Source organism: Telopea speciosissima, chromosome 1, assembly GCF_018873765.1.
Source record: "Telopea speciosissima isolate NSW1024214 ecotype Mountain lineage chromosome 1, Tspe_v1, whole genome shotgun sequence".
In the NCBI taxonomy this organism is placed as follows: Eukaryota; Viridiplantae; Streptophyta; class Magnoliopsida; order Proteales; family Proteaceae; genus Telopea; species Telopea speciosissima.
The window spans coordinates 64,755,951-64,781,594 of NC_057916.1; the positions used below are offsets into that span (position 1 = coordinate 64,755,951).

The 25,644-nt window shown below is 39.7% G+C and overlaps 3 protein-coding genes and 1 non-coding gene across 4 annotated transcripts; 3 read left to right on the forward strand and 1 right to left on the reverse strand.

Annotated features, from left to right (window-relative positions):
- The first annotated feature begins 6,778 nt into the window (after positions 1 to 6,778).
- On the forward strand, positions 6,779 to 7,834 carry LOC122644536 (phospho-2-dehydro-3-deoxyheptonate aldolase 2, chloroplastic-like). The gene is made up of 2 exons (XM_043837930.1): positions 6,779 to 7,056; positions 7,567 to 7,834. Exons 1-2 carry the CDS (start codon positions 6,835 to 6,837, stop codon positions 7,750 to 7,752), a joined length of 408 nt encoding a protein of 135 aa, XP_043693865.1. The 5' UTR covers positions 6,779 to 6,834; the 3' UTR covers positions 7,753 to 7,834.
- Positions 7,835 to 9,693: 1,859 nt separating this feature from the next.
- LOC122644552 (phospho-2-dehydro-3-deoxyheptonate aldolase 1, chloroplastic-like) lies at positions 9,694 to 10,485 on the forward strand. The gene is made up of 2 exons (XM_043837933.1): positions 9,694 to 9,987; positions 10,260 to 10,485. The coding sequence occupies exons 1-2, from the start codon at positions 9,754 to 9,756 to the stop codon at positions 10,380 to 10,382; spliced, it is 357 nt and encodes a 118-aa protein (XP_043693868.1). The 5' UTR covers positions 9,694 to 9,753; the 3' UTR covers positions 10,383 to 10,485.
- A 3,914-nt stretch (positions 10,486 to 14,399) lies between these two features.
- LOC122648581 (polyadenylate-binding protein 2-like) lies at positions 14,400 to 25,162 on the forward strand. Its single transcript, XM_043841797.1, has 6 exons — positions 14,400 to 14,640; positions 14,763 to 14,865; positions 16,262 to 16,332; positions 24,034 to 24,225; positions 24,302 to 24,432; positions 24,686 to 25,162. Exons 1-6 carry the CDS (start codon positions 14,497 to 14,499, stop codon positions 24,732 to 24,734), a joined length of 690 nt encoding a protein of 229 aa, XP_043697732.1. The 5' UTR covers positions 14,400 to 14,496; the 3' UTR covers positions 24,735 to 25,162.
- On the reverse strand, positions 17,275 to 17,346 carry TRNAN-AUU. The gene has a single exon. It is a non-coding gene; the product is annotated as a tRNA-Asn (tRNA).
- Positions 25,163 to 25,644: the final 482 nt, after the last annotated feature.

The following is a 25,644-nucleotide window of genomic DNA, read 5'->3' on the forward strand; positions in this document are numbered from 1 at the left end:
AACTCAAGCAACCACGGTTGCCTGCTTAGCAAGCAACTATGGCTGCCTGAGTAAATACCCAAATCACACAAAGCCCAAGCAACCATGCCTTTGTGCCCTAGCACTCCACACCCGCGGGCAGCACCCATGCACGCAAGCAGCTCCACGACTGTACTGGAGTGTGGGTTGCTGCCAATCCATGGGTAGACCACGCACTCCAGCCGCCCCACGGTTGTGCAAGTGTGCTGCCTGTATAACCGCATGGCCTGCGTAGCCACGACAGTCACAGTCGCATGGCCTTGGCCGGCCCGCTATGTTGCCTTCTTTGTTGTCTCGTCGATTGGATGTGCCTCGTGAATTTTATGCAGTTCTTCGTGCAACACAAAATAAAAATAGAATTGATTTAGGGGGAAGAAGATGAGTGAAAGAAGTTTCTCTTCCCCCAATTTGGCTTTAAAAGAGTTTTAAAGGATTGTAGGATCTATATTTCTTGGTAATATATAATGTTGGCCTGTTTTATTATTTTATGTGGTGCTTGATCGCATGAAATGTGATGCTAATGGGTAGATTTGATGTTTGTCTCTTTCTCTCTCTCTCCTTTTCTTTTTTATAAACAAATGTATGTACTCCACCCCATGGGTAGTCCAAATGGTGGATTAATTTCTCCATGAGGTTTTCTTTATCTCTGAAAAAAAATATATATAAATTTTTTCTAAAATTTCAAAAGTAATTTTTAGAAGAAATAGGATTTCCAGTTTCATGTTGTTGTAATTCATCATCCGCATTCTGGTTCGAATCAACCCAATTTGTCGATCAAATTCCTAATCTTTAAAAGCATCACCCAATAACAATCTACAACTGTAGAAACACGGATAGAGACTGAAAAAATGAGCAATGATGGAGCTCTAGCTCCCATGGCCAATCTTTGATGGTATTTTTAATGGACGAGCAGCACTATCTTTTTGAGTTGTATTTTCAATTATTTATTGTAACCTCTTGGAGATCGTGATGAGATCGGGATCGTTGATCAAGGATCTTGTCGGGCAATTGGAGAGATGGTTGAAGGAAGGACTTGCTCACTTGAAGTGTCCAAATTTATTACAGTTTTGGAATTTTCCTGTAATAGTTAATTGCATATGCATTATCACACTAATTTTGCTATGTGTGGGAGTAACATATGAGGCTATGATTGCTCCCATCCATTTTTAGTCAAAGTGAGTTTGTCTTAGTTATGAACTCATGATGATTAAAGATGCTATCTCATAACCATTGGTGTTTATGTGTTTATTATTTTCATTGGATGGATGTACTTTTATACATTGGATGTATGTTTATGGTTTAATATGCGTTCTCGCTTTTCCCCCAATTTTAATACAAGTGTGATGTGGGAAACCCTGGTTGATCGGATTCTCATGGCCTCCCTTAGTTGGTGAGTGTAGAAATGTCATTGATCCACCCTTGGAGTTGCCGATAGGATAATATTTGGGTGAATTGGTGAAATTGTCTGCACTCATCTCACATGTGATAGGTAGAGAATGTGGTCAGTGGTATGTGCACTATGATAATAGGCATTAACCCACAAACACCATAGTTCCCTCCAAAATTAAGGGTAAACACTTGACTTGAGTGTGTGTTAGCCGATAGGAATGGGCATGACACTCAGGTGGCCAAATACATTGGAAGTCTAAGTGAAGGACAGAATAGTCCACCCAACCAAGATGTGAATGATGAACTTTGATAGGCTAAGTCAGGAGCATGAGGGTTGGTCATTTTCAATTCATGCCCTACAAGCTAGAGGGAAGTTTGGGGTGTAATTGACCATTGATTGTTCCTACCCCAGTTATTTCAATGGTTGTCGATCATGCTAATTATTATTTTTGTACATCAAGTAGATTTTAAAAAATGTCAACCCAAATGAACTATGCTGCTCTTAGCAAAGACCATGTTTTGACAGGCCCAAACTATGTTGACTGGAGGAGGAACATCAAGTTACCCCTGTCTGTAGAAGGTCTAATGTCCGTCCTGGATGAAGAAGAGCTTGAATTCCCTAATGAGGAGAACCCTAATTCTAAGATGGCCTATGAGTTGTTTCGACAGAAAAACTCTAAGGCAAAACTCCTCGTGTTGAGTTCTCTGAAGATGACCATCGCTGATTCGGTCAAGGATCTGTACTTGACCAAGGACATGATGGAGGAGTTGAAGGAGATGTATGGGAGAGAAGAAAGACATGCCCATCATCAACTGGTGACACTCCTCCATAGCACGAAGATGACTCAAGGTACTCCGGTTATTGACCATGTCATAAAAATGCGGAACTTCTTCCTTGAACTAGAGAACCTTGGGGCATCCTTCAAGCTGAATTATAAGACGGATGTCATCTTCTACTCATTACCTCAGGAGACCTACGGATCGTTTATTGTTAATTATAACATGAATAAACTCTCCGTGGAACTCCCTGAGCTGGGCAACATGTTGCAAGAAGTGGAAGCTGCATCCAAGAAGCAGAAAGTGGAGGTCTTGACTACAGAGGACAAGTCTTCTTCCTTCAAGCCCAAGGGCAAGAAGAAGAAGAAGAAGGCTGACAAGGGCAAAAATCCTAAGGTTGGCAACAAGGGAATTCAGAAGAACAAGGGCAAGGGGACTTATTTCTATTGTAAGAAGGATGGACATTGGAAGAAGGAATGTCGTGCTTTCCTGGCTGCTCAAAAAAAGAAGCAGGAGAAACAGGAAGAAGGTATTTCTGAAACCCTGGTCCTTTATAAGTCTAATTTGTCAGAGAAACCTACTAACACATGGTTGGTGGACTCAGGGTCTACCGCCCATATTTGTAACTTGTTGCAGGGGTTCAAGCTGACAAGAAGACTGAGTAAGGATGAAGTTCATTTGTGAATAGGTACGGGTGCTGAGGCCGTTGGAGATTTTAATTTAGTTTTTGATAATAGTTCTTTAGTTTTGAGAGATTGTTTTTTTGTTCTTCATTTTAGGAGGAACATTGTTTCTGTTAGTAGGCTTGTTTTGGATGGATATACTTTCCTCTTCGGTAATAAGTTAACTATTTGGTTGAATAGTTCTTTTATTGCTTCTGGCCTACTGGATAACGGATTATATCTCTTAAAACCGGTACTAGAGGTAAATGAGATCTCCAATAATTCTTTAAAAAGAAAATCAGCCCAAGATAATTCAACATATCTTTGGCACTTGAGATTAGGTCATATTGGAGTAGAAAGGATAAACAGGTTGGTGAAGGATGGGCCTTTAGAATCATTGAAGGTAGAACCTTACCCAACCTGTGAGTAGTATCTACAAGGAAAGATGACCAAGAAACCCTTCTCTAATAAAGGAAGAAGAGCCGAAGCAGTGTTAGAATTGATAAACTCAGATGTATGTGGACCCATTAACGTTCAGGCGAGGTATGGTTACGAAGACTTCATGACCTTCACTGATGACTTCTCTCGTTATGGTTATATTTACTTGATGCACCACAAGTCGAAAACCTTTGATAAATTCAAGGAATTTTGAGCGGAGATTGAAAAACAGTTGGGTAATTGCATCAAGTGCTTCCGATCTGATCGAGGAGGAGAGTACTTATCAGATGAGTTCAGGGACTATCTGAAAGAAGCTGGGATCATAACCCAGTTGACTGCCCCAGGGACACCTCAACAGAACGAAGTTTCAGAAAGGAGGATCCGAACCTTGTTAGACATGGTTCGATCCATGTTGATTTATTCAAAACTGCCATTGAGTTTTTGGGGTTTCGCACTAGAAACTGCCATCTATATACTGAACAGGGTACCAACAAAGTCTGTGACCAAAACGCCTTTTGAGTTGTGGTAACAGCATAAGCCAAGTCTTCAACATCTTAAGGTGTGGGGTTGCATAGCACATGTAAGGAAACAATAGACAAATAAGTTGGAATCCCGAACAGATAGATGATATTTCTTGGGATACCCTAAGACTATGATAGGCTACTACTTCTATGACCCTGTTAATCAGAAAGTCATAGTTAGTAAGTATGTGACATTTCTTGAGAATGACATGATCTCACCAAGGTCAGATCCAGTGGTCATTAAAGAAATAACTGATGACCAAGTACCCTCTGCGCCGACAGAGGTTCCAGTTGACGTACCCACAATTAAGCAACAGCCTCAAAAGCCTAGGAGGAGTGGGAGGTCTATCAGGCCACCAACTAGTTTGAACCTTCTCACAGAGGAGGATCAAAAGGTGGAAGAATTCCACATGGTGTCTGATTGTTCAGACATAGATCCTTATACTTATGCCGAGGCTCTTGAGGATGTTGACTCGATGAAATGGCAGGAAGCTATGTACAGTGAAATAGATTTCATGGATTCTAACCATGTCTGGACTCTTGAAGATCTACCAGAAGGGGTAAAACCCATAGGCTGTAAATGGATCTACAAGAGGAAGAGAGGTGTGGATGGAAAGGTGGAACGTTTTAAGGCAAGACTGGTGGCGAAGGGATACACTCAGAAAGAGGGTGTTGACTATGATGAAACCTTCTCACCTGTAGCGATGATTAAATCCATTCGGATTCTATTGTCGATTGCTGCATACCATGACTATGAAATCTGGCAGATGGATGTACAGACTGCTTTCCTTAACGGTTATCTTGATGAGGTCATTTACATGAATCAGCTAGAGGGTTTTATCTCCCCAGGGGAGGAAAACAAGGTATGTAGGTTGTTGAGGTCCATTTATGGACTGAAATAAGCTTCCAGATCATGGAACATCCGTTTTGACCAAATTATCAAGGATTTTAAGTTTGAACAAAACATTGATGAGCCATGTGTGTATAAGAAAGTCTGTGGGAGTGCCATCTGTTTCCTAGTCCTATATGTGGATGATATATTGCTCATTGGGAATGATGTGGAGTTTCTTTCATCTGTAAATATGTGGTTATCCAAAACATTCTCAATGAAAGATCTGGGTGAAGCCAGCTACATCCTAGGAATTAAGCTTATGAGAGATCGCAAGAAGAGGATGTTGGGATTGTCACAATCCACCTACATTGACAAAGTGCTTGAAAGGTTCAACATGCAAGATTCGAAGAGAGGTAATGTGCCTCTCAGACTTGGAATCGGTTTATCCAAGTCATAAAGTCCTCAAACTCCTGAGGAAATTGAGACTATGAAGAGAGTTCCTTATGCTTCGACAGTAGGAAGTCTGATGTATGCCATGTTGTATACCAGGCCAGATATTTGTCATGTTGTAGGGATTGTGAATCGATATCAATCCAATCCAGGATAAGAACATTGGACAGCTGTCAAGGGGATCCTCAAGGACCTAAGGAGGACCAAAGATTACTTCCTTGTATATGGTTGCGATCAGTTGTCAGTAGTTGGATATATAGATTCGGATTTCCAAACTGACAAGGATGACAGAAAGTCTACCTTTAGGATGGCCTTTATGATTGGTGGGGGTGCAGTGATTTGGAGGAGTGCCAAACAGAAGTCAACAGCTGACTCCACAACAGAAGCTGGGTACTTGGCAGATAGTGAAGCAGCCAAGGAAGGTGTCTTGCTTAAGAAATTCTTGACAGACTTAGGGGTGATATCTGAGCTAGTGGAGCGATCCATACAATTGTTATGTGACAACAGGGGAGCTATTACACAAGCGAAGGAACCAAGAGCTCATCAGAGGAACAAGCATGTGGAGCAAAAATATCACTTGATACGTGAGATTATTCAGCGTGGTGGCATAGCCATAGCTAAGGTTGACACTGCAGATAACTTATCTGACCCCATGACTAAAGCATTGCCTCCTAGTGTTTTTGAGAAACATGTTAGGAATATGGGGGTGAAGTCCATGGGTAACTGGCACTGATATACAAAACTCCTTCTATTTGAATTAATAAATTTAAATTTTGATTAGCATGATCAGTTATTGAGCTCAGTTATTGTCCTTAGGTATTTATACCTAAAACTGTTCACCACTAGGGATGGGACTAGACTTCCTGTCCGGCATGGTGGTCACATTGTGTGTGCTTAGGGAGGTTGCTTTTCCAAGACACAAATGTGAGTGTACATATGGTGTGTATATTGGACTGGATCATTGAGAATTTCACATGTGGTGTACTGTCAGTTCATAAAGAAAATGAGATTCTCTTAAGTAGTTCTCGGTTGGTCCCTTGACCTGAGGGGTCCTTATCGTTGCATTCATGTGTTGTAAGTTTTGGTGTACCAACGGTTGATGTCTCCCTTTGACTATATATCGGTGCACTGGACTCACAGTGTGTGACTGTATTCGAAAGAGGTGTCCAACATGGAATCCACTGCCCATACCTTGGGATTATGTTGAGGAGAGTATTCTATACAGGATTGGACTCAAATCTGGTACCGGTAGCATTTTCAAAAATGTTTTCGAAATATTTTTAGACATATATACTTACAAAATGTTATCTATATTCTTGAACATTTTGTTTGAAATGTTTTTCTTTGGTCCAATCAAGGTAATTCCAAAAATGTAGCGCTCTCTCTCCCTCCAAGAAACCGTCCTCTCCCTCTCTTGCTCTCTTGGTGTTTGATCCCAGAGGTGGTCCAAGCTTTTGTGTTCTTGGAACTTTGGAGGAGATAGCTTGACCGTGGTGGGAACGCAAAGCCTGCATGGTGCGTGGAACGATCACGAAAGGGCTATCATCAATTGGAGGTCTTGCATCTGTGAGGCTTAGGTAATAATCGATCCCTGCATTGTTTCATTGTTTGAGAATGACTTCTCCCATCGATATCATGATCTTTTGTTTTTGCTTCCGCTGCGATCGATCTTTGATTGCTAACAGCATCTAAGAAAGTTCTTCAAATACCAGCTTATCCCAACCAAGAATAACTTGATAAGGTCTTGATGACCATTGAGAGCTTTCCTCAGCTAGTACTCCCTCAAGAAGCAAGGAAGCTGGAGGATCGGCTCGCCGATGCTGCTCTTGGGAAGGCATTTCTGCTTCAAGGTGGAGATTGTGCAGAAAGTTTCAAGGAATTTAACGAGAATAATATCAGGAATACATTTCAGGTTTTGTTGAAAATGGGAATTGTCTTAACTTTTGGATCTCAAATGCCCATCATCAAGGTTTGAACTCTATTTCCCTCTATTTATAACAAGGAATCCCTAGGGTAGTATTGATTATCCTCTTTACTACATTCTTATGTCACGGTTCTACTTCAACACTTCTATGCTGCAGAATCCATATTTTGTGAAAACTCATTAAAGGGTTCTTTTAGTTGTGTGGCAATTGTGGAGATGTTGAGAGTTATAGAGTTATAGTCTCACATCAGTTTGTTCGAGTCCTTGGTGTCTTTATATACTTGAGGAGCTCACTCCATCTAATGCCTTAAGGTTTTGAGTTGGACGCTCTAACAATAATAAATGTAAGGGAGAAAGTTCTCTGTCCAGGAGTATGGCCGAGTATATCTCTCTCCTCCCCATTTGAAAAGACATCTTTGTGGTGTTCCCTTGTTCTAAGGAGGAGAGAGATCGACACATGGGAGTGCCAGCGTAGGCCATACTCCTTGACAGAAAACTACTTCCCTAAATGTAAATGGCCAATAGGTCCCCTTTTTTTAATTTTTGGTCCTCTAGCAGGTAGGAAGGATAGCAGGTCAATTTGCAAAACCCAGATCTAATCCATTTGAGATCAAGGATGGCATGAAGCTTCCCATTTATCAGGGAGACATTATCAATGACACAGCCTTCAACCAAAAATCAAGAACACCAGACCCTCTGAAAGATTGCTTAGAGCATATGCTCAATCTGCAGCTACTTTGAACCTTCTTAGAGCATTCACAACCGAAGGTTATGAAGAAGCCAATAATCTTGATTTCATAAACCACAATGGGCAAGGTGATAGGTACCTGATCTGAACTTCTTTGTCACTTTATTTAAGAGAATTCCTTATCAACATAGTTTTCCATCAATGAAGCACAGTTATGTAGAACTTTCCCAAAGGGTAGATGAAGCAATGGGGTTCAAGGCTACTACCACTAGACAAAATGCTGACAATCCTACGATAAGAGCCATTACTGAGTTTTGGGTATCTCATGAATGCCTTCATTTGCCATATGAACAAGCCATGACAAAGATGGATCCTGTAACAGGCCTTTACTACGATTGTTCTGCTCATATGCTTTGGGTAGGTGAGAGGCCTAGACAATTGGATGGAGCCCACATTGAATTCCTTCGAGGTGTAGCGAATCCAGTTATTGTTCTTACCATTTGTATAAATTATAGAGTGACCTCAAAATATTTGAAAGGGTTTTGTGGTAACAACACTTAAGGTAGAAGTTTCCCACGACACCCAAGTGCACAAGTTGAGATCAGCTTCTAATGTGGAGATGGTCCCCACATGGGGATCCACCGTACGTCCATGAGGTATGGGACCCATCTCTAATGTGCGGGACTCACACTCTATGGATGGTGTCTCACCCATGTGGAGACTGTCTCCACATGGGGAGAGGATCCAAACTCCGAGTACTCTTTCCCACTAATAGGCTTCACAGTATACATGGGCATTTAGTATGGAGAGAGAATGTGGGGTCCATGGCATGTAATGTGAGAAGGGGTTGGATGGAATCTACATATATTTGCGTTGTGAGGTCCTTTTCCCTATTTACCTATTACTTAAAAGCAACAGAAGATATGAGATATGGAGAGGGTTTCTCATGTTGCCGCCGTGAGAAGGAATCTGCACACCACACAATTAGTTGTCTTTGAAAAATTGTCTTTTGTATTGGAGTTCGGTTCCTTAATTTGCATGTACCTATAGGTGAACATACATGTGAGAGTCAACTGCCTGTCCTATTTTTGCCATTTACAAGAGGAAGCAGGGTCTTTATGAAAACAAAATTAAAATGTGATTGGCTTTAAGATGTATGTTCACCTGTTGGTACATCCAGATGATCTATTCTCTTTGTATTGACCCCATGTATTCAAATAGGAGAGAGAGAAAAAAGAAAGAAAAAAAAACTATGCGAGAGGCAAATAACACTTTTGTAATGTGTGTATCTTTTCCCTATCTTTTCCATAGAACTCATTTGTTTGACAGGGGGATGGGGTAGGAATGTTGTGAGACTAGAACCTACAGTGTAGTGGGTTGAGGAATAAGTGTAAGATTTTTATTTTTCTCATGTACAGTAACCAAAGTCCCCTTTTTTTTTTTGTGAATTTTGGATAACATAAAGGTGAGATTTTCAAGTGCCACATCAGCAGACAAAGCATTTCATGTTGTTCCCTGAACTTTTGTAAGTTCACATTCCTTCCTTAAACGAACAAGCTAGGTTGGGGTGAGATTTTGAAGTGTCACATCAGCACTTTCTCACCCCAATTCTCCCACCCCAACTAAGCCCCCAATAAATAAATGGGTCAAGAAGTTATATAGATGGAAAAGTTTGTGTCCATGTGAATCGTAGTTTAAACTTTCTTTTCAAACCTCTCTTTTGCATAGTGGATCAGTGGCAAGATCTATAAGACTTTTGAATAAAAAGTTTCAAGCAATCACATATTTATGAAAATCTTTACTTCTTCCCTTTTTATCTAGGGTTCAAGTCGATTCCGGGTCAACTCCGATACAATTCGCATCAAAATTGATGGAGGCCAATCCGTATCCGAATTTTATATTTTAAACCTTGCATTGTAAATCACAACTCATGATTTTCTAATTACATTTTGCTTATTTTGTAGTATGACCATATGAAACATATATAAATTTCAATTTATTTTGTTTAATTAATAGATTTTAGATTTTCTACTCATACACAGGTGAGTGAGAAGATGGAACCCGGTGAGCTTGTGCAATTGTGTAAGATTCTAAACCCTAACAACAAAGTTGGGAGGTTGACAATTATCACTCGCATGGGAGCCGAAAATATTCAGATAAAGCTCCCAGATTTGATTAGAGCTTTGAAACAAGCAAATCTCATTGTCACTTGGGTGTGTGATCCTGTTCATGGTAACACCATTAAAGCTCCTTGTGGTCTAAAGACACGCTCATTCAACGCCATCAAGGTAGGTATTAACAAAAAGGGAACAAACACATTCTCTATCCTGGAGCGTGGCCCTGCACCAATGGGAGCGCATGTGAAAACATCAACAGGGCCGACATTTATGCCTTTCAGGGAGTGAGGCGGTCATTTCGCACCCTGTGTCTAAGCGCAGGGCACACGCTCCCGGATAGAGTTATTTTTCCTTAGTAAAATTTCATCAAAACCCATAAAATTTTCTGATATTTACAGTTCCACCCCTCAATTGTGGAGCTTTTAATTCTATGGTTATCACAGTCAGAGATAAGGGCATTCTTGGATGTTCATGAACAAGAGAGTAGCTACCCTGGAGGAATTCATCTGGAGATGACAGGACAGGACGTGACAGTGTGTTGGAGGGTCGAGGGAGGTGAAATTTAGTGATCTGAGCTCTCGTTACTATGCACACTGTGACCCACGGCTCAATGCATCACAATCGCTAGAGCTAGCTTTCTCTATCTCAAACTGGTTAAGGAAGAGAAAGATTGGGGTCTAATAAGATCTTCTTTAAGAGCCAACAGTAATTTTGGTTTTGTACTCTTACTTCTATATAATCTTTATTCTTCCATTGAAGATGCCTTTGGCACTAAAAAATGTGCTTTGTTATTCTTAGGTCTCCTTTTATGTGAAATTTGAATTATGGGATAATCAAGATGTGTGGTTTATCTATAATGACAGTGATCTCTTCTTTTTTCTCCACATCTTCTTTGCCTAGGTATAATCTTAAGTTTTCAATCTTTGATTATAATGTTTTGTTTTATCTAATCACACTTGGTTTATTAGGCGAAAGTTTTTATTCGTGCACGACCGGTTTTATGGGCGTCGGATGGACATAACTGCCCCCTATTTGATGCATCATTGTCCAATGAACAAAAATGGCCGTGCATCTTTTCTACAGGCTCTTCTTGAACTTAAAACTCTTTTACAAGATGATACTAATTTTTTGACACCTCCTGACTACTCTTTAATTTTTTGGATGATAATAATTATTCGTCAAGCAGTCCAAGGTCATAAGAATCTTTCGCATAGTAAAGACAATTTAATTAGATGTTTCTCTCTTTTTCTAGTTTATTTTATTTTATTTTCATAAAAAAAAAAGGTCGTGCATGAAAAACCTACCCTAATTTTAATATGAAAAACGGATAATCACAATGACAGTGTCATATTGTCCTCTCATACTCTCTCTCTTTCTTCCTGACATTCTCTCTACCCCTGACATATGGGCCCCATTATGCAAGTCATACAACACCCTCTCCCATGTTCTCATTGGCTTGGTGTGAGAGATTCCATTCTACATGGGCAACATAAAGATCAGATACCCTTTGAAATTTATATTGTGTTTGCATGCTTTATCAGATTAGATTTTGGGTCTAGCAATGAAGAATGTGTCCTCAACTCAAAATCTATTCCAAGAATGCCTACCAAACAGTAGGGGTGTCAAAACCTAACTTGAACCAATGAAACCAAACAGATTGATATCGAATCGAATCAAAACGAATACGAGCTTATTGGATCATATTTCAGATTGGGGTTTTGCAACACCGAAACCAAATCGGATTGCAACAAAACCAACAACACACAAAAACAAATTAAAAAACCAAACCGAAACCAAACTGATATAACTTGATAAAAAACCGATACCAACCTATAATTCAAAAAGAAAAAAAAACACACACACACACATCTTTTTGTACTTTTGAATATATTTACATGATAGATTGAAACCAAACCGATGGTATACTGGTAAGAGAAATCGAAACCGGTGCAACCTTATTAGATCATGTTTTCGACTCACTCATTCTCTCGCTGAAACCAAATCGATCGATTGGCAGTCCTACCAAAAACAATATAGTGGCACATCTCTAGCGCATGAACAGAATGTTGAGTGTTCGATTCTTATCGTGATCGATCCCTTATGCAAGCTACCACAGCTGTGCCTTCAGAATCCAGTTAACAATGTAAGCCAATTGGTTGGGCTTAGGGTTGCAACAGGGTCGGGTCGGGCTTTATTAAACCCTAGCCTAATCCTGAGTCCTCTTAGCTGGGCTCGGGCCCGACCCAACCCTGACTTTGGACCTGAAAAATTCAACCCTGACCCGCCCTTAGGGTCGAGCCGGGCTGAGCCTGATTGGCCTTGATCATGGGGAGAGGGAAGGAAATGCATGGGCTGGAATGGGTTGAGAAAATTATCAATTTTACGTAAAATAACACTATAATAAAATATATTATATCACTTATTATCTTCATATATAATATATTATATAATAAAATGTGGGTGACGTTTAAAGTTTTTTTTTTTTGGGTAACCAAAGGTTTATTGAGAAAGACGTGTAACAGCAAAGGCATCCACGAGACATGCCTCATGGAGCCAAGGGGTGGAATTTTGCCACTCAGTCCTACACGAAAGAGAGGTGGCTTTCTGAGCTAGAGAGTCAGCCACGCTGTTAATCTCTCTAGGAACATAACCAAAGGAAATATCTAGGAAATAGGCCTTGAGATGGAGGATATCATTTACTATTGGGATAACCTCCATCGAGGGAAGGCTCTTCCCGTTGATGAAAGAAATCAAAGACATGTTATCTGACTCCACCTCAAGATAATCAATACAATCTCCAATGGAGTGAAGCAGCCCTGCTCTTATGGCCATACCTTCTCCTTGCAACACCGTGAGGAAGACTGTAGGTTCCGAGACTGCCGAGAGAACATTACCTCTGTAATCTCTAATCACGAAGCCCAGGCCTCCATGAAGGGAAGAAGTGGAGCAAGAAGCGTCACAATTTAGTTTCATTGTCAGGCTAACAAGAGGGGACCAAGCATGCATGGCTGGGACAGGCTGAGGCGTGGGGGATCCAAGGGCTTCCTGGCTGGAATCAGTATTCCAGAATTCTTGAAAAGCTTCAAAGGCTTTCCGGAGAACCTGCATGGGATCATCCTTAGCCCCGTTAAGGACACAGTCATTTCGGGCCAGCCAGATCGTCCAGGTTATAAAAGTTTTAAGAGAAACTTCCTTCATGGCCTCCTTTTTTCCCAACACAGAGAAATCTGACCAAGAGTCAATCCACTGATGTATAGAAGCTGAGGGAGTAAAAGTAGAGCTCGTGGCGTGTTGTGAAGCGAACCACACTGCTCGGGCGAAAGGGTAAGAGAACAGAGAATGCTCCACCGTCTCAATAGCTTCATTGCATCTGGGGCAGATTGGATCCACTGGCACTTTTTACTGAACCAAGGCATCCCTTGTTGGTAAGCACCCTGAAGCAGCTCTCCAAAGGAAGATTTTAATCCTGGGAAGGCTTTTGCAAGACCAAATTTTTGAACAAGGAGGAGCTGGTTGAGGGGTAGATGTTGAAGAAGAAGGAGCCTTCGCCAGCCGGTGTCTCTCTTCTTCATTACAGATGAAGTGACATGCAGACTTAAGAGCATTTTTGGACTGTCCCCAGACTTGAATATCATCTCTAGGGAAGAGGGGCAAAGAGATCTTAAAAATGGCTTCACATTCCTCCTTATTGAAGATAGACCGAATCAGTGGTTTGTCCCAGGATCTATTGGTTGCATCAATAATATCTGAAACCCAGAGCAGGGTGCATCCTTGCGGCTTTGGTTGCCTGAGTTTGGAATTTGGTAGTGATGGGAGCCACTTATCCACCCAAATGTTGATACGATCCCCTGTCTCGACCCTCCAGACAAGACCAGCCTTCAGGTGTTTCCTACCTTCAAGAATACTTCTCCAGGCCCATGAAGGGCGAGCTCCCAATTTTGCATTCATGAAATTCATGGTTGGAAAGTAGATCATCTTTAGAAACTTACTCCAGTCCGAGTCAGTGTCCTTCCACAAACGCCAGGCGATATCAATATATATTTTATAGTATATCTTAAAACAGGGTCGGGTCAGGCTGGGCTAGGCTTAACCTGAGGCCTCAACCCTGGCCGACTCAACCCGGACATAGGGCTAGAAATTTCCAACCCTGACCCGCCCGCAGGGCCAAATATCTCAGCCCAGGCCCTCTTAGGGCTCAGGACGGGTTCCGGTTGATAGGGCCAAACTTGCACCCTTAGTTGGGCTCTCATTGAACCCTATGATTGGCATCCAATACTTCATGCTCGACAAAATCTCTTTTTTTTTCAAAATAAGTCTGGGTCTTTTAATGCCATAGGATTGGTATCATTCATTTTATTCAACCGATTGATTAGATCAAAGTGATTGATGGGCTTATAATTAGTTGGACGGAAATCTCCCTGACAGAAATGAGGAATCTCTCATTCCATAGAGGGGTCAGATCTGTCCCCACCCGTTCCCACGTGGGTAGCTGATCCGGATTCTCATTCCATCGTCTCCTCGTCGAGGGTTTAGTCTGAAACGAAATCGTGGACGGTGGAAGGATTTGAAACAGACTGATATAAAATCTCTGAGACTCTCTCAGTGATTCAGACAGAGAGAGAGAGAGAGAGAGAGAGAGAGAGTGTGTGTGTGTGGAAGAGGGAGACAGAGAGAAGAAAGATGGAGCAACAACATCAGCTGGGGCAGAACGAGCAAGACCAGGAGCATGACGTGTATGGTGGAGAAATACCTGACGAAGGAGAGATGGAAGCTGATGTCGACATGTCTGCTGCCGATAACGAAGATGATCCTAATTCCAAGGAGGTATCTCTCTCGCTGCATCGCTATTCGCAACTCTGATTTCTGCTTTAGTTTCTGTCTCCGATGCTTGCCCTAGTTTCTCTTATGAAGATAGAAACTTTGATAACTAACTCTTGTTCTTGCAGAACCTGGAGGAAATGAAGAAGAGGCTTAAGGAGATCGAAGAAGAAGCAGGTGCTCTTCGTGAGATGCAGGCCAAAGTCGAGAAGGAGATGGGCGCCGTTCAAGGTACCTCCATCTCTCTTTCTATCTGCCTGTACTGTATATATGATTTGCGTTTATTTTTGTATAAACTATCCTCTTTCCTCCTTCAGAGTTGGATAAGTTTTCAGATCTGCTGTTAACAGGAGGGAAAAAAAAAAAGGGATAAAAATGGAAGTGGGATTGATTGCCGTGTAAAGTTGTTTTTGTTGTATACAGTCTTGTGTTTACTCCTTATTTTAGTTAATGCCTTTTTGTGAGTAGCTAAGTACCCACCAATTAGTTTGGCTTGAGCGTGACAGAACAGGACCGATCAGTCAGTTACATCAAAGCTTGTTTCTAATTCCTGAGCGAGTTTATTAATGTATGATGTTCCTCTTGACGGAACATTAGATGCATACCAATTCGCAGCATAATGCTAATAAATCTAAAAGGTCCATTACTCAGTCCTGGTCTTGCCTAAGCGGGTTCCTGCGAGGGTGAGTTTGGAGCTGGTCCTAACCTTTGGCATTTTTGCACAAAGTGGCTTCCCTCAAGACTTGAACTCGGGCATTTTCCCTGGTAGCATAACCCTTTTGCCATTGTTCTAAGCCTATATTAATTAATTTGCTTATTATTTACCAAAAAAAGAATAGTTATTATCTTTGGAACGTTAGCGTCACAATGCTACACATAATGCTCAGAACTCTGACCAAGTTAACTTACCTGGTTTGGTGAATGTCTGTGAACCATGGACTGGTTTGTTATGTGCCAACATGTGGTATAATTTTCCTATGAGCTAAATAAAGCCATTCTATATGATATTAAATTTGGGGTTGGGAAAAATATGTGAGGTTTATGTTTTGGTTATTGAAACTTAAGTTGGAAAATTTTAGCATGCGTATAAATCTTAATAATTGATATTACTGATGTATGTTGAAATTGCTAAAATATAAACATAATAAAAGAATAGGGTAAATGGAATGATATGCATAAAGTATGAAAATAATACTGTGTAAGCATAATTATGTGAATCTTCCCATATCTTGAAAACATCTTTCATCCGTCTTTCTTCCTTTTGCACTTTTCATCTTTTCTTTCCCTTTTTGGTTAGAACTCTGTTTTCCCTATTTTGTTGTATTAGGATCCATGTAGCTGACCCATTAAGTTGCGATAAGGCTAGGTTTATTGTTGTTGTTCTTATATCTTGAAAAGATATGTGAAATCAGGTATACTATATATTTTTGTCATAAAACACAGTTGGTATGCATAATATGTGATTGTACTGCATCCTTTATCGAGAATATGCTACTTCTACTATTGTGCGTCATGCCAATTGTTTTATTTAACTGTGCTGTTCTGTTTGGCTGTATTATATTTATGCTTTCTATAATGTAATAGCTGTGTTTAATGTCATGATTTGTGGCTTGTAACATGCATAAAGATCCCTCTAGCGCTACTGCAACGCAGGCTGAAAAGGAGGAGGTGGATTCACGCTCAATATATGTTGGTAACGTGAGGTTCTACAATCCTTTTGCTCTGTTCTTATTTGTTTTAAACCTTACATTAGGTGCATTTGTGTTTGTGGCGTTCATATATTTCTATGTTATTATTTCATGTTCAACCTCTAAACAATGTCTTTCCAGAGGAAAATTGTATTAGCATTGTTGTTAGCTTACGGTGACTAGTTATAAAGCTCTACGGACTTACCGAGCTATTTGTGTTCAACGTCATACTCCTCTCTTTGCCTGTATCTGATACAAATATTTCAGTGGGTTATGCCCTGTCATTCTACACATGTGACACATTAGGTCAATCAGAACCAGCTATTAATTTGCTAGTAACTCCATTTAGTTGGGAGTGAGTGATGCTAATTGGTTGTCATTAAAATGACTCTTCATTTTTCTGCTGAATGTAAGTTTAAAGTATGTGAATCTTAAAACCCATAAGTTTAAAGTATGTGAATCTTAAAATCCAAATATTATCTTAGTTGAGTTTAGAAAAAAAATATGAATAGTCAGTTTAATGACAATATATGTTGGTGATGTGAGGTTCTATAATCCTTTTGCTCTGTTCTTATTTGTTTTGGGCCTTAAATTATGTGCATTTGTGTTTATGGTGCTCGTATATTTCTATGGTATTATTTCATGTTCATCTTCTAAACAATGTCTTTCCAGAGAAAATTGTATTAGCATTGTTGCTAGCTTATGGTGACTAGTTATTAACCTCTACGGACTTACCAGCTATGTGTGTTTAACGTCATATTCCTCTCTTGGAACAAAGAATTTTTGCGGATCTATACTGAGGTATTGACGTTGATTCTCAAACATCGCAGAACAAAATGTGATACGATAAGATAGAATGCAATAGAAAGAAATACAGGTAACGGGTTACCTACTCCTAACGGTCAAAGCCAGCCATTCATTCTGAATTCATTTAATTCGGAATGAATCAAATCTCCCCAAGTAGGATTCAAACCTACGACCAGTCGGTTAATAGCCGCCCGCGCTACCACTGAGCTATTGAGGAACAATGGGAGATTAGATCTCATAGAGTTCAATTACCGTTCTCAACCCACGACCAATATGAACCCGAAGCTTCCTTCGTAACTCCTAGAACTTTTTCGTAGTCGCTCCGTTCCATGCCTCATTTAATATGGAACCTTAAAGTGGCTCTATTTCATTACATTCTATCCATATCCCAATTCCATTTATTTAATATCCTTTTGGTGTCATTGGCATAATAGATGTCGTTCTAGTCTATCTCTTTCTATTTATATATATGGAAAGTGAATAATCATCATATAATAATCGAGAAATTGCAGTAGAAAAGAAAAAGGGGAGGTTTGTGATGATTTTGAAATCTTCTCTACTAGGTAATCTATTATCCATTTGCATGAAAATAATCAATTCGGCTATGCCCTATCATTTAACATATATGACACTTTGGGTCAATCGGAACTAACTATTAATTTGCTACTAACTCCTTTTAGTTGGGGATGAGTGTTGCTAATTTGTTGTCATTAATGATTAAACTGACTATTTTTCTGCTGAATGTAAGTTTTAAGTATGTGAATCTTAACAAAATATTATCTTACATGAATTTTTATGTAAAGAAAAATAATATTGTTTTTCATTGAAACATACAATGTCCAGAACGTTCAACAGTTATGGTTCAAGATTGAAAAGAAGTTAAGAGTTTGGAGTGAAAACCATATTGATTCAATGCTTTGTGTGGAGATGCAGTCCAAGTAGATATTTCTTTTCTTGGGCGTTATAATTTGCCAGTGAACGCAGCAGCTCTTAGTGCATAATTAGACATGCTTGTACCATATTCTAGATTTATATGGCATAACAATTAAAATTTCAACTGTTTTATTATGGAAGATACATGCATGTCAATTTTGACAACTTTTTAATTTAATAATTCAATTTTCCATGGAGGTCTTTAAAATCACCAAAGTGAATCCAAACAAGGAGTCATGAGACCTGGATTAATTGTGAATTCCTCACCGTTGTGAGATAGCTATCTTTCTGTGCTTTGGTGTGAGTCTTGTTTGTGTCTTTTCTTTTCATATGGATTTTGAGGGTGTGGTGTCCCTTTGAGGTGTTGGTACTACTAATTGATCCCCATATTAATAAATCTTTATTACTTATCGAAAAAATTATTGTATCACTATGTACAATGAGACTCTGACACAATTTTTCTAGCATTGAAGTCTTTATGGACTAGAGGTTTATGGCCAGATGGAGTCTTGACATGGCATATCTAGATAATCCTTCTGACAAGGATCAGCCATTTTTATAATAAAAATCTAAATAAAGATGTTATAATGAAATCGATGGAAGATGGTCTCCTGGTGGTGGGTTTCAGATCTTAAAAATCAGAGGAAGGTGAAGATCGATGGATAATCCAAGGGCTATTTGCCTGCTGGTTCTTTGTTTTAGCAGTCAGCAATGGGAGAAGATAGGGGAATAAAGAAAAGAAGTAGGGAGAAAAAATTTAGGGAAGAAGGAGACAATCGTCGAGGGGGTGAAAGAGGAGAGAAAAGATCGGGAGGGGGGTTGGTGGTGGTGGGTCGGTTAGGAGAAGAGGGAAGCCTGGAAGAAATCAGAGTTGCAGGGGAGAGAAGAACGCATAAGAAAGGGCGGGGGGGGGGGGGGGACACACAATCAGCCACGCAGGCTCTTCACAAACACAAACTCAATTAATCTTTTCAATCTGCTTCAATTGTTGGTTACACATGTATTTATAAAACACCAAAAAAGACTCATAATTTCTTCCTAAAACTTAGACTAACTAAAATAGAAACTCAATAAAACTCAAATTGGAAATTTTCCTATAAGTCTAATAGCTACCCCCAAAATAAAAGATTACATATCTTTCTCAAATAAAATAATTCTGAATATCCTATTGAACCAGAACATGGTTGGGACCTGGTTCATCTTGGTTTGGATACCCAACTGGGCTTGGGTTGGTCCAAGGTAGTGTATCTGCATCACTTCCCCTGGTGTTGAGAAAAACTCGCCTACTAGTTTTGTAGAATGGTAGAAATAAAGCTCACGAGCAGGGCTATAGGTTCCAAGTTTGCAACTTGAAGAAAATCTAAAATATGGAGCTTTGAGGGTGCATCCATGGCTGGAAAATTGTGGGGAAGAACGAATTCATGATGTGGAATAGCTTTCACTATACTGGAATCTGTCGTTACTTGATCCACGATCTGCTCATGTTCTGTTGCCACTATTGGCTGTTCTGGTTGAGGCTGTATCACTCGTGCTGCCTCTTTTGGCTTGGAACAAACGTTGTCAACTAACCCATGAAAAATGAATGTCTGGGGCATGTGAAAAGGATGTAAGGTGCACAAGTTTCCATTATGATCAATGATGCCTTTTCGGTCTTCTAGCAATGCATGACCCAATTTAATAACACGACGAGGAGAATCAAACACTTCACAATGAGCTCCATCACAATAATAAGAAACGGATAATTCTACGAATACATAATCCTCAGAGTGAATAATGATCTGGTCGTTCTTGGATAACATCTCTACCACAAATTGTGAGACGAAATTGTTGCTTTGCCCTTCATCAATAAACAACATATCAAGCTTTCCGATTGGCAAATACACTCTAAATTAGAGCACAAAAGTGTCCATGGCCAGTTTGTAATTAAAGGAATCTTAAAGGGGTTAAGAAGGCAGATCAAAGAAAGGATATGATGAGTAATAAAGATTAAAGACTAGGGATCTACTTAGAACAAAATAAAATTAAAGGAGAAAAGGTGATACGAGAGAATAACAAGGGTATGATGGGAATCTAGAAAAAGATAAAATGTAAATAAAATATAAAGCCCAAGGGAGAGTGTGACATTTAAAGGGAGGGGCAATATTGAAAAAAAAAAAGGGTGTAAAATGAATAACTTATCATGTGGGAGGGTGAGAATCTGGAAGACATGATGGGCTTGGCTTCTACCACTGGTAACCAGAGTGGATACCTACGGGAAAAATGGCTGAAGCTTGGGGGGTTCGACTGGAACTTCTTTCGACAAGGAGAATCAAACAGTGGTTGGAGGAGTTTGACTCGCATTTGGACTTCAGCAAAGGGCGGCGACTTTGACGGAAGAAGGCAGTGGCAGCTTCTAACCAGGTAGGAGTTTTCTCTCTTTTTTTTGTGGCTGTTCTCTGTCTCTCTTCTTCTGACTCTTGCTCTATCTTCTCTTTTCTCCTTTTTTGTTTTTTTCACTGGGTAACCGTACATTTCAGAGGGAAAGGAGTGTTGGGGTTTGTTGCGGGTTGGGGTTGCTGTGATATCACGGGATGATATCGCAGAGCTGTTTTTTTTTTTTTTTTCAAATCGAGGAAGGAGGGGGTTGCGGTGGAAGGGAAAGGAAGGGAAGGTTATAGCAAGAGTCGACTGGAAGGGAAGGGTTGGGTTTCAATGGGGTTTCAGTTGGTGGGAGATATTCTTTTTTTTTTTTTCACTGCTGCTGGTAACAGAGCAGCAACAGAAGAGAGGGATGGAGAAGAAGTAAGATCACAAGGAAGGAGTTGAGGGATTCTTCAGCTCTGACACCAAATTGGTGGAGGGTTGGTTAGGAGAAGAGGGAAGCCTGGAAGAAATCAGAGTTGCAGGGGAGAGAAGAGCGCATAAGAAAGGGGGGGGGGGGAGAGAGAGAAGGAATGCACAAATCAGCCACGCAGGCTCTTCACAAACACAAACTCAATTCATCTTTTCAATCTATTTCAATCGTTGGTTGCACATGTATTTATAAAACCCCTAAAAAATAAAGACACCTAACCCAACTGGGTTTGGGTTGGTCCAAGGTAGTGAGTGTATCTGCATCAGGAGGGGAGAGACAATCTCTTTCAAACAACTTCTTCAATCCAAATTGTTTCCTTTAGCCATAGCCCTACATACTTTATAAAATTCAAGTCTGGACATAAAATTAGAATCAGACATATTTGTATGGGAGGTTTCCTAAACTGACCAAACAACCTAATCTATTAAGGAAACTGAAATAAAGTGAATGGACATATTTGTAAACCACTTAACAGCAACAAAATAAAAGAAATTTGAAATGCTAACACTATCCCATAATATAGATAAAATTCCTAAAAACTTGGAAATCTGGAACCACAAGCTACCAATGGGCCCCACAAGACTGCTATTAGCTTAAATATTATCCTACCCTACTTGGACCATATATTTCATTGCTCCACCTAATAAAATTTAGATCTAAGACGCTTAGTGAAAGACCAAGCCATCTCGAAGTGTCGAGATCATGCTCCTGCATTAGAAGACATTTGTGTTGTTCAGCTTTCTAAATAAATAAATAAGGTTTAATGGATGACTCTTCTGCATCGTAGATATTAAGATGTATTGCCACTCAGGAAAGAGGGTGTTTTAGGAAACACATAGGCGGTACCTACCGTGTCCGACTTTTATGGTAGCAAGTTACCTAGTGTGTTTACTCAGCACAAACTATGAGTTTTAACAGCTATTTATTGTTAATTCAAGGCAAGGTATAGATCCACATATAAGATGTGGTGTTCCTTCTCCAGAGTATGGAGTGGGCACTCATCCAGTTCCATATATCTGAGCACCAGGGCTTTATCTGGTAGAGTGTGTGAAACATAGGGCTTTTAGTGGTTACATATATCTGAGCACCAGGGCTTTAGCTGGTAGAGTGTGTGAAACATAAGGCTCTTAGTGGGTAAGTTGGACTTAAACTTGCATCTTGTGTGTCAACCATGTGGATTAGGCTTTATTGGGATTTTTTTGGGATGTGGCTCAAAGGGCTTGCTTGTGTTCATTTGTTATTGCGTTTCATTGTGTTTGTTATTTTATTTTTTGAGTGGTTTACTCTCAGGATACAGGACCCATTTTCTCTCTCTCTCTCTCTCTCAACTGTTTAATGTTTTGAAAGATAATACTGCAGAGCTTCGTCATTTTTATTTTGTGTTACCATGTCTTTTGGTATTGTTTTGTTTTTTTGTTTGAATATTCTTTTCCCCTGATGCAAGAGCATAGGATTCAAGGCTCCTAAAGCTCACTTTACAGAAAATCTTTATTCAAGCAAAGAAGAGAATAGTGTAGTTGGGTCATATTGTAGACATAGAAGAGTTATTTCTAGGTAACCTTGTTCTCTGGATTCTGGCACTCCAACGTGAAGGTCTGGGGGGTGCTAACCTTTTGTGTTTTGTTTAATAGAATTGATTCGATAGTACATGCTAGGGGCACCAGGCATTCAGCCATTCACAGAGTTGGACTATATCACTAGTATTGTATCATCTGTTGATATATTAAATCACTAGTATTGTATCATCTGTTGATATACATGCATGCCAATCAAGAAGGGTTCCAGAATGAATTGTTTGACAAATGTCATTTTTGTCACCTGATGTCTAGTTTCTTAGTAAGGATATCTGATAACATTATGAAAGCAGATGGTAATCCAGCAGTTTGATTCTAGTTGGCTGCCAGCAAAAGAAAATTCAAGCTTTTATGTATCTCAAACTACTTTTCCTACCTTCTGATGTAGACTTTTTTCTAATTTGAAGGGGATGTTGCCTTTTTTTCTAATCTGAAGGAGACTGAGTTGTGGATGTTAGATGGCTGCTTTGCATATAGGGAAGTGTTAATATAATATGATGGGGAATATACTTCCTTTGCCTTCAGATGGTATGGTTTACAATCTTCAGTTGCAAGCATGGAACTAAAACTTGCGAGATCTCGAGCGAGATCTCAGTTTTTTCCAAGGCCGAGATGAGATGGTAGCCGAGTTAAAAAAATGCAATAGCTCGGTCAAAATCTTGGTCGAGTCGAGATCTCGACAATCTCGACCTGGCCCAGATTTCGACCCATTTTACCTTTTAAAAGTACCAGAACTTGACAGAACTCGCGAGTTCTCTGTCGAGTTCCAGATTTGAGCCATTGTTCTCCCTTGTGAACTGTTGCTGCCTCATGGCAACCGGCTCTTCTATACTCTAGGATAGGGACATGGCATATGTTGATGAGAACATGTATATGAGTTCTGTGGCAACCTATGTGCAACACTACAGCAGCACTATGACATGGAAAGACTATGTGGCACGAGTTGGGACTGAATGCATTAATCAATCACATTTTATGTGACATTGTTAAACAGATTGATGTATTGTACACTTTAACATTTCTAAAGTTTATTTAAGTTGTTTTACATTAATTGAATGCTTTGATTGCTTTTATTAAATTATGTGTAAAGTAGGGTATTTTAGTACGTCGTTGCCTACCAACCTAGGGTCCGAAGTGAAAGTTCTATTTGGACTTTGTTTTTGCAAAATCTGATAGCGCCATTGTGTTTAAATGGCTTAAATTTAGGCTGAGTATCAAGCTTCAGACCCAAACTAGGTCTAAAACCCACTGAAACCAGTCTTCGAGTTGGAAAAAAAAATATACCCCAACTCGACCGAGAGATCTCGAGTCAACTTGGTTTTTTCCAAGATCGAAACCCGAGTTTTAGTTCCTTGGCTGCAAGCATGGGATTAAGCTGGTTGGTTGGCATCCATTTAGATCGTTTCTCAACATTGAGAATCATGTTAAAGTGTTATTTCTATGGTTTTCTCAATACAAAAAGCAGGGAATTTGTGTTGTCTTTTTATGTTCGTTGTTTTGCATTCTGTTATTTGTTCTCTATTATTTCCTTGTCCTAACTGGCTATATTGCGTTTGAAATCTAGGTAGACTATGCATGTACTCCTGAGGAAGTCCAGCAGCATTTCCAGTCTTGTGGAACGGTAAACAGAGTCACAATTTTGACAGACAAGTTTGGTCAGCCGAAGGGATTTGCTTATGTTGAATTTGTCGAAGTAGATGCAGTTCAAAATGCTCTTCTCTTGAACGAGTCAGAGTTGCATGGACGTCAGTTAAAGGTCAAAATTAACTGAACGTATTTTGGTCTGTAATTTTACTTATTTGAATATAAAGGGAATTTTTATTGTTTTGCAGGTATCTGCCAAGCGTACAAACGTTCCTGGAATGAAACAATTTAGAGGGAGGCGGCCTAACCCATATCTTGGTTTTCGAGGCCGAAGGCCCTTCATGCCTGGTCCCCCTGTCTTTGCTCCATATGGATATGGGTAAGCAGCTGTGGAAGTTGAATCAGAAAGTCTTGAAGAATAATTGTAACATAGTGTGATTGAGATTGATCCATAATGTGAATTCTCAACTGCAATTGTGTCTCCTTTCCACCTGTGAGAGTGGACATGTTCTTTGTTTTACAATTTATTCTGTTATTTAATTAATGAACGAAATGATTCTCCTTTCTAATTACTGTCTTATGTTGTATGGGCCATTTTGATTTTGATCATCCTTTTATATTCTCGTGTGCAGCAAGGTTCCAAGGTTCAGGCGGCCTATGCGATACAGGCCATACTATTGATGGGTTTGCATTAGCTTGCCATGGCCAGATGCTGGGTTTGGTGATGTGGCACATAAAGATTGACGAGCCAACTTGATATTTCTAAATCTTCAGTTATTCGAAGACAGATTGTACACACATCCTGTTCGTTTGTCCATGGATGTTGGATGTGAGAGACTGGCAGCTGGTGGTGATGCTCATCAAATTCAGATATTTTCAATTAATTCTTGTAACTCTACAATTTGCAATTCTAGGTCACATGATTTCTGAAAATATTGTGAATTACTCACTGCTGCTCTATGCGCAAGTTCTTGTTAGGAGGTTGGATTTATTGATAGCAGGTTGTTTCTTGGGATTCAACATTAACAAGTTGCCTCTGGAAGGTAGAGATCTGGTGGTTTTGTTGCACAGGTAAAATTTTGATGATGTTGGGAAATATCTTTTATGCACTATATATATGCTGCAATTATTTGTGGACATGAAGGTTTTATCCTGCGTGATTAAAGGGTATCTCAGCCAGCTTCAAATTGTTGAGAGTCAAAATTATGATTTTATTTTTTATTTAAAAAAAAAAAAATCAAAACAAAAAGGACATCTTTTTTCTTACATCTTGGTCAATGCTGCTCATTCAATAATTACTGATCTGGAATTACTTATTGTGATGTTTAGAATGATGATAGAGAATATGGTAGAGGTGCAATAATGATCTACTGGAAGGACTTGAATGATAGAGGAATTCCCAACTTCTCATGGGAAAGTTATATGCAGAAGTTGTAGGAAATAGGCTTCTCTAAGAGCAGATACTGCAGGGCTAGCGTAGCACTTTAACTTATCAAATAGTCATTAGTTGAGACGAAGGAGACCATGCTGAGGTTGTGTTGTCTGCAGCCTTGAATTTTAGCAGTGGCAATTCAATTATATGATTAGTTGA